This window comes from Dipodomys ordii, unplaced genomic scaffold, assembly GCF_000151885.1.
Source record: "Dipodomys ordii isolate 6190 unplaced genomic scaffold, Dord_2.0 Scaffold216, whole genome shotgun sequence".
Classification (NCBI taxonomy): Eukaryota; Metazoa; Chordata; class Mammalia; order Rodentia; family Heteromyidae; genus Dipodomys; species Dipodomys ordii.
Window position 1 is genome coordinate 55,490 of NW_012267432.1, and position 9,559 is coordinate 65,048.

At 40.1% G+C, this 9,559-nt stretch overlaps 1 protein-coding gene and 1 pseudogene across 1 annotated transcript; one reads left to right on the forward strand and one right to left on the reverse strand.

Annotated features, from left to right (window-relative positions):
* Positions 1-1,879: 1,879 nt before the first annotated feature.
* LOC106000318 (olfactory receptor 51Q1) lies at positions 1,880-2,830 on the forward strand. Its single transcript, XM_013035570.1, has one exon. The coding sequence runs from the start codon at positions 1,880-1,882 to the stop codon at positions 2,828-2,830; it is 951 nt and encodes a 316-aa protein (XP_012891024.1).
* A 3,033-nt stretch (positions 2,831-5,863) lies between these two features.
* On the reverse strand, positions 5,864-6,776 carry LOC106000374 (annotated as a pseudogene).
* Between the last annotated feature and the right edge of the window lie 2,783 nt (positions 6,777-9,559).

Consider the following 9,559-nt stretch of genomic DNA (forward strand, 5'->3'; position numbering starts at 1 on the left):
CTTTCCAAAGTGGTTGAACAAGTTTACACTCCCACCAACAATGAAGTAAGGTTCCCTTCTGTCCACATCCCCCTCCAGCGTCTGTTGTTATTAGAATTCTTGATTATAGCCATTCTAACTAGGGTGAGGTGGAATCCCAGTGTTGTGATTTGCATTTCTTTTATGGATAGGGAGGTTGAGCATTTCTTCATGTGTCTATGGCCATCCTTTTTTCCTCTTCAGAGATGAACTTCTCTTTTAATTTGTGATTCTTGTCTATGGCAGATAAGTTTTGAAAAATGCAAGTCAAAGGTAGTTTTAAATAAATATATTTAATTTCCTCTATTTTATTTTTGTATCATTTACATTTCATAAATTTGTAATTCATTTTGTGTGTAATAAGATATGAGTCAATAAATAAGTGCTGATATTTTTTTCTTTCTAATTTGATTTCGACATATCTTTTCATTTACTCAATATACATGTGTGTGAGAGAAAACTCTCTTTTCTCATTATTCCCAGAGGTTTCACGGCGAAAGGAATGCCTCTTAGAATGAATGTATACTAACGTTCCTTTCATCTGCAGCTCTCTTGATTTTTTAACTCCTCCCTCGAATTGCCAGTAATAATCAGATGGCTACATATAAGTATTCCACAAATAAGTATGCAGTTCCAAGTCAACTTTAACAAGCAAGAAAGACAGGGACTCAAGGTGGTTTTGTATTTCCTTGTTCTGTGGAGACAAAAGGAAGAGCCACAGCTTAGGCTGACTTCCCAAAGGATCTGCTTCTCCAGGAGCGTAGAAGCCCTTGTGGGCAGGGCCAAATCTCCCCACTCTCCAGGCCAAAGATTTGCAAGGGTTTATAACACAGCTGACCTCTAAGCTGATCAGAGACCATCAAGTCCACAAACAGTGAAGAGGAAAAACCCCAGGTAGGACTCCTCCATGAATCAATCAACAGAGAAAAAGAGGGAGGGTGATGGTTGTCAGAGAATGAGAATGATCACAGGTTGTGCACTTAAAATAGTACAGAAACATTCACCAACCAGTGCTTTTCTACTCTTCTTCCTTTCCATGATCCCTTCCCTTTGCTTCAAGTTAGGTGTTTTTTGTTTGCTATGGGTGGCACTGGGATTCAAACTCAGAGCTTCATGCTTTCTAGGCAGTTGGTCTGAGTTGCTAAGCCACATCTCCAGCCTTTTTCTTTTTTGCACTCGTTATTTTGAGATGGAGTTTCACTTTAAGAGAAAGTGAGACTGGCCTAAGAAAGCCTCCTATTTTGTGCTTCCTGTAGTACCAGCATACCCAAATTCTTCCAATGAAAAGAGATCTGGTAAAAAAAAAAAAAAAAAAGTTTTTGCTCAGGTGGGCCTAGAATGACTCTCTTTCTATTGTCAGAGTCCCATGTTTCTGTGATGACAGGTGTGAGTCACTGTACCTACTCCAACTGTGTTTTGATATCATAGAAACCGAATCCATGGTAGACATAAATTACTAAAAAGCAATTAGGGATGAATATTAGCCACTGTATTTACACTGCGGCGTTTTTAATCCTTTCTGGGAATAATATTGACATTGGGATTTGTGTGAAAAAACAACTGTTGAGGGTGAAAACTGAAAAGCAGTGGGAAAATAAAAGCAGCAAACAATGAAACGGAGCTACCGGTGAATTAATCTGTACTGAGTGATGGGGTTAGAGGTGTGACTTTGAGGAGAGTCTGCAGGCTCGGCTAGGTAGAGACAATCAAGGTCTTTGTAGCTACCCTCACTAACTCTGAACCTTTGTATACAGTTTAGACCAGATGTGTGTCAGGGTTGGGTGAGGAAGAGCAGATTATGTCACATGGTGCTTGTTCTCCATGAGCGAAGATGCTGCCTCTGAAGTCATTTTCATCAGTCATGTCTGAGGTGACTAACAGCACACAAGGTGCTTTCTACTTCCTCCTCCTGGGTATCCCTGGTTTTGAGGCCTCCCACATCTGGATCTCCATCCCCTTCTTCTGTCTCTACACCATCTCCATCACAGGTAACACCAGCATCCTCGCTGCCATCCGCACAGATCCATCACTCCACCAGCCCATGTACCTTTTCCTTTCCATGCTGGCCCTGACTGACCTGGGCCTCACGCTCACTACCTTACCCACGGTCATGCAGCTCCTCTGGTTCAACATCCGTAAAATCAGTTTTGACGCCTGCTTTGCCCAGTTCTTCTTCCTCCATGGGTTCTCCTTCATGGAATCCTCTGTCCTGCTGGCCATGTCCTTTGACCGCTACGTGGCGATTTGCCGACCTCTCCATTATGCCTCTGTTCTCACCAATGAAGTCATTGGTCGGATTGGACTCGCCATCATTTGCCGCTGTGTCCTGGCTGTCCTTCCTTCGCTTTTCCTGCTCAAGCGCCTGCCCTTCTGCCGCTCTCACCTCTCCCACTCCTACTGTCTCCACCAGGATATGATTCGCCTGGTCTGTGCTGACATTCGCCTTAACAGCTGGTATGGGTTTGCTTTGGCTTTGCTCATCATTGTAATGGATCCTCTGCTCATTGTATTCTCCTATACACTCATCCTGAAAAATATCTTGAGCACAGCCACCTGGACTGAGAGACTCCGTGCCCTCAATAACTGTCTGTCTCATGTTCTAGCTGTTCTTCTCCTCTATGTTCCCATGGTTGGTGTATCCATGACTCACCGCTTTGCCACACATGCCTCTCCATTGGTCCATGTTATCATGGCCAATGTCTACCTTCTGGCTCCACCAGTGATGAACCCCATCATTTACAGTGCAAAGACCAAGCAGATTCGCCGGGCAATCTTTCACCTCTTTTCTCCAAAATCTATGCAGTTGAAATGATGGGATAAATTTCTTATATTCAACATGAATAGAAGGCATAAGGTTAATGGGAGATTGTAGGTCAAATTTGATCATGGGCATTATAAAATAAGACTACAGGATATTATGAAGGCAATAGGACTTTTTGTAACTCTTAGCAGATAGTTGGCTGAGGAAAGCTGGGAACAATGCTTTTATACAGAAGAGATATTGTTCTGAGTTGATAGCTTCCAGATCCTCAGCAGCTATGCCAATGAGACAAGCATTACTGAGTCTTGTGGTGGTTCTTCTGTCCCATGGTTGATTAAATACTAGAAGGAAATCCTTAGCTCTTGAGTCACAATCTATCCTGTTGGGTACCTCTGCTCAGATGTACAGGTGAACTCCAGTTCCTCTGTCAAGTACTCTTTGACTTACTCTTTCAGAATAACAGTAAATATTTGTGAAGAATTTGGGAGCAGGATTATTGCAGATCAAGTTTCTCAAACATTCAGGTTTATCTAATCAACACCCACCCTGACTCCAGCAGAACAAGGGATCATATGCAATGTGTCTAAAATTAGGGCAGGGTGGTAAAATATCCTGTAACTAGAGTAGGACTCTTGCCTTGCTAGACCGAAGTCTTCAGAACTTACAATTTAAACTTCAAGTATGATAATGTTTGTAGGAAATAAGAGCTCATTTTTTTCTGACTAGAGCTTAAAAAAGACAAAGACAAAACAATCCTAATGTCATTCCTATGTCTCTGCTTCTTAAGAGTCAGATTGCCCTGGGCCTCTTTCGGAAATATCAGCCTTCATTTGGTCACGTTTTCTCCTTATAGGACTATGCTGTGTAGGTGGATAATATTAGGACCCACTTAGATTTGAATTAATGAGAATAGATCTCCAAAGGGAAATCAGTGGAAGCACAGTTGGAGAGGGAGTGGGCATTGAATGCTAGAGAGCAAGTTCCCCTCCCATGTTCTTCTCCTTTATTTTTGTCTTTCTTATATTTTTAACCAGAGCCTAGATGTTAGCATGACTTACTTTCCCCCAGAGTGCTATGAATCAGTTGGCATAAAGAAGTATATTTCAACGAGCTATACAACTTGTGGGGGGGGGAGGGAGGGAGGAGTTGGAGAGGTGGGAAAGGAAGGATAGTAAGGGAAAAACAAAGGAGGCAACAATGCTTGATAGGAAATGTACTCATTACCTTACTCATGTAACTGTAACCCCTCTGTACACTATTTTTATAATAAAAATGTATTTTTAAAAAAGAAGTATATTTCACAATGAAAGATACATATAATCTTAGGATGTTTAGGATCAGGAAATCCAAGTTGGGGGAAAATGTTAAGAAAATGAGTAAAAACATGGTCAGCTGTTATTTCCCATTTAACTAATAGTACAAGTGTGTGAATGACAAATCTGTATGTTCAAAACACATCACCATGAATCACAAACCTGTATGAATCACAACATATCATCTGAAGCCAATGAACCTTGAGATAATGCCAGTATTTTTAAAGGAAAGATGTGACACAAGAAATAATCTCTTGCTAGGAGAAGAGAAAAAGCAAAGCCCATAAAATCATCCTAAGTCATTCCATGTTACATTACACCAACATATGAATATTTTTGAAAAAATGTTGAACAAATGCAGCAATGATACTCACTGGACACTATGTTGGAAATGAACTATACAACTTCATGGGGAGGGGGGGTCAGGAGGGAAAAAACTGGGAGAAATTGAGGGAGGGGGTTACACTGTTCAAAAAGAAATGTTCTCATTACTTGACTTATGTAACTTAACTCTTCTATATATTTTTGAGACCTCAAACAAAGGAACTCAAAGGAACTACCAGAAATATTGGCATCAATGACTGAGTAATAATCAATGTAAGACAAATGAGATCAATTTTTTTGCTTTCATCAAAAGTGCAGAGGAATCCAACAGATTCATTTCTTGTTAAGTTGCTAACATATTTTGGATAAGTCATATGTGTTCTATAATTTTATTCCAAATGTATTTAATAAACAATGGCTCTAAGTGGTAAAATAATATTGATATTATCTTATTTATGTTATCAAATATTTCATTAACCTTCACAGTAAGGAGAAAGTAAAATGGAATAAGATTCATGCTGAGCTAAGTCTCAATCCACTAGTAAATAATATTATTTTTAAATTAAATAAAAAGCTCAGGGTAATGGTGGCTCATGCCTATAATCCTAGTTACTCAAGAGGCTGAGCTCTGAGAATCATGGTTCTTAGATAGACTGGGGAAAGAAAGTCTAAAAGAATCTTACCTCCAATTAAACACACAAAAATAAGCCAAAAATGGGTCTATGACTCAAGTTTAGAGTGTTATTCTTGATCATAAAAGCTCAAAGTCGGTTCCAGGCTCTGAGTTCAAGCCCCAGAACTCATTAAATAAGGACAATTTTGAAAGTAAAAGTAGGTTCTATTATAAAATGAAGAAAATACATGTACGCCATGAATATCTGGTACATACCAGAAAGCAGACTCACTCTGCTCAAAGGAATATTCCCAAATTATGTTTCTGTACTGGAAAGGGGATACTCTTAATCCCTAGCTATCTCATAAAAGTAAAATTTTGTTCTCTTTCAATACAGATATAGTAAAGTCTAAATTCTTTAAAATTGTACTTGCTAGGAATGTTGAGAGAATATAGAAGCAGTGAATTCATTCTTTGTGGGGAGTTTTTGTTTGTTTTTTGTTTTTTTGTTGTTGCTGTTGTTGGTTGGGGAGCCTGAACTGTGGGCCTGGGCACTGTCCCTCAGCTCTTCAGCTCAAGGCTAGTGCTCTACCACTTGAGCCACAGTGCCACTTCTGGCTTTTTCTGCTTATGTGGTGCTGAGGAATTGAACCCAGGGCCTCATGCATACAAGGCAAGCACTCTACCACTGAGCCACTTTCTCAGCGATGATTATGACAGTGCTTAGACCACTTTCTTCCTCTTCCTTCTCAAAATGTCTGGTATAGAATTTTGCCCATATGAGAAGCTTGATAACAGTTTGCAGATTGAAGGATGGTCCTTGTCCATAGTAATTCAGATTGATTCCTTCTTGCAGAATAAGCTGACAATTCCCTGTCGGATGGGGCGAGTCTTAACGCTATAGATAATAGGGTTGAGCACTGGTGGCCCAAAGAGGTAAATGTTGGACATGAGGGTGTGGACCATGGGTGAAACATGCTCAGCAACGCGATGCATTACAGACACACCAATCATAGGCACATAGTACACGAGGACTGCACAGATGTGTGACACACATGTGTTGAGTGCCTTCTTCCGTCCTTCCCCAGAAGCAAAGCCCAGTACTGTGTAAAGAATTAGTGCATAAGAAACCACAATAAGCAGGGAGTCCAGTCCAAAAGTGGCCAGAACAATGGACATACCCAGGATGCTGCTGAGCTTAGTATCAGCACAGGCAGCTGGATCAGGTCCGAATGGAGACAGTAGGAGTGGGAGAGAATGTTAATGTGGCAGTAAGGCAGTTGCTTCAAAAGAACCGGAAGCGGGGCCATGAGCACCACACTCTTCAGTGTAATTCCTACTTCCATGGAGTGGATACATGGCAGGGTCAGGATGGCTGTGTAGCACAGTGGGTTGTAGATGGCTACAAAGCGGTGGTAACTCATGGTCAACAGGACACCTGACTCCATGCAGGAGAATGTGTGAATAAAGAACATCTGGGCCAAGCAATCATCAAAGTTAACCCTGCGAGCATCAAACCAAAGAATACCCATAACAGTAGGCAATATAGACACGGAGACACGCACTTCAGTGATAGCCAACATGGAAAGGAACAGGCACATGGGCTCATGTAGGGCAGAGTCTGCGTGTACTGCTGCCATGATGAAGCTGTTGCCCACAATGGCCAGCCATGCTGGGCCTTCAGTCCTGGGAGTCCAGACAGGAAGACAGATAAGAGGTCAAGACTGTCATTAATCTTCATTCCCATGCACCACCAACAGAGATCAGTCTTCCCCTGCCATTTGAAAAAAAAATTCTAAGTTATCTTATGTCTCTTGAGTCTTCTGCCACAGGACCCCATCCTAAAGTTTGAAGAAAGGAGATAGGGAAGACAGGGAAAGTTGCAATAAGAGTCTCATCTTTCCTTCTGTTCTGAGTTTTAGAATCCTACCATGTGACATGTAAAATAGATACTTCAGATTGCCCAATCTTATGAGAGAAAACATACCCTAAAAATGCAGAGCAGAAATGTTAGAACAAATTCCATCTGAGTCAAATTTTATAGTTGTTAAATATATGATATGTGTAATGGACTTATACTTTGATCCCAAGTTCTGTTTTGTTTGCTTGCTTACTTCTGTTTTGTAAAATGAGGGTGATATTTCTATTCTCTTATCTGAAAATAAAGAGAAAATATATATTCAGTGTTTGTTTCTAATTTCACGATAAAGATGTGAGCTGACTTGGTTTGATAGAGACTAGAGTTATAAGAAAGAGTTGAGTTTTAGCTCAGCCAACATGGCTCTGAGATGACAAGACTACCTGAGAAAGTGATATTCTCCATTGGTCCCTACTCTGCCTCAAAGAGGGAATAATGCTCTGAATGAAGGTTGCAATGTGATGGCTCACACCTGTAATTCTAGTTATGCTGGAGGTAGAGACAGGAAATACTGCATTTTGAGGTCAGCCTAGCCATAAACACAAGACCTTATCTCAACCAATAACTGAACTCAGTGGTGGTGCATGATATTCTAACTATGTGAGAGACTGAGATCAAAAGGATTGTATCTCTGATGGGGCATACAGGTAAGATCTTATTGGAAAAATAATAAGCCAGAAAGACCAAGGTATAAGAGGAATTATGCCTAAGAGGAATTATGCCTGCCTGGAAAGTGCTAGACCTTGAATTCAACCCTTACTACTCAAAGGAAAAAGGAAGGAAGAGACACTGTACCTTTAGAATACTGAAGAAAGAATTATGAATATGAATGATAAAGAAAATTGCATTAAATAAAAGTGACCCTCTGAGTGATAAAAAAAGAATTCATAAAGGTTAGTCAGTACTTTAAAGTGAGCATATTTTACTTTGAATCCATGCAAAGATTTAAAGAGTCATCTATGTGCTAAGCAAAATGAACCCCAAGATAAGGACACAAGAAGTTTTATCTTTCTTGCTGCTGTTTTTAACGTACTTCTAATGTACTATGTGATTTTTTTGTTTCTCTTGTATGTTCTTCCTCCATGGTATAACCCTTGTCTTCACTGTATTTGATTCTGGTGCCCTGTATCTTGTATATACATTTTTCTAATTTGGGGAGGGGAAGGGAAATAACAAAATGGTAAAATAAGAATACAGGTTGACACATTGTAACAATGAGATGTACAAGACACTATCTTGAAAACAAACTGTACAACTTTGCAGGGGGAGGGAGGAGACAGGGAAGGAAGGGATGGTAAGGGAAAAAGAAAGGAGGGGGTAACGAAGCGCAATAGGAAATGTACTCATTACTTTACTCATGTAACTGTAACCCCTCTGTACAGTATCTCTACAATAAAAATATATATTAAATAAAAAAGAAATTACAGTAGGGTGGGGAATGTGGTTTAGTGGTCGAGTGCTTGCCTGGCATGCATGAAGCCCTAGGTTTGATGTCTCAGTACTACATAAAAAGAAAAAGCCAGAAGTTGTGCTGTGGCTCAAATGGTAGAGTGTTAACCTTGAGCAAAAAGAAATTCAGAAACAGTGCCCAGGCCTGAGTTCAAGCCCCAGGAAGAGCCAGAAAAAAATAAAAATAAATAGTTTCCTTTAAAAAAAAAAGAAATACAGTAAAGGCTGGGGTACCCAAGGAAAAGATTTGAAAGAGGTGGTGCTTGCATCAACCTTAGGCAAAGAAAAACAAAAGAGATCGAGTTGCCTTGCCACAAAGAGTAATGTAGCATAAGGATATCCTCTAAGCATATTCAGTCTGAGAATCTCAAGAAATTGCTTTTTTGCTTCATCTCTGCCTGATTTAATAGAAGTGTTATTTTTTTCTACACAAATACCTTTGAGCCATAGAGATGCAGAGATATTTTGTGTTGGAACCAGCTCTGCCAACATGCTTGAATAAGCAGAATTATAAGCTATCTGAAATGGAACTGAGTTACCAATAAGCAAACCATAACACACAAGATTGGAAAAAACAAACATTTATTCCCTCCAACTAGTGCTTGCGTTAATCTGATTAATTAAAGGATGAATGAAAACTAAAAAAATCACTATGAGTATAAATGATAAAGGAAAACCATGTCTGGGTTAAAATTGCACTAAATAAAAGTGACCCTTTGAGTGATAAAACAGAATTCATAAAGGCTAACAATTGCTGAACAATTGCACCTACAGAGCTCTGCAGTGGTTGCAAGCATATCGTCCTATGGGGTAGGACGATACCAGCTGATTGGGAATATCTGTTTCTCGTTCCTCCCACCTGAGTACTGGTGATTAGAGCTTTTACCCCTTGACTCACATCAACTTGAGAAGTAAGTTGAACCGCTACTTATGGCAATGTGTTGAAGATTTGAGAACCAGACTTCCGTTTTCTTGGATGTGACCTATGGCCATCCATTGCTATGGACAGTGATGACTGGAAATGTCAGCCTCTAAATACTCCACCGTTGTGGTTAGCTGAATGACCTATGCCAGGCACACTCAGAATGAGGTTCTGAGCCATGGCAACATAACAGCATTCCATGGCTTTCAAGGCTTCTTAGGAAGAATTCCAGATTCTTGCA

Coding starts and splice junctions, on each gene's coding strand:
- LOC106000318 (XM_013035570.1), top strand. CDS start 1,880: ATGTCTGAGGTGACTAACAGCACACAAGGTGCTTTCTACTTCCTCCTC.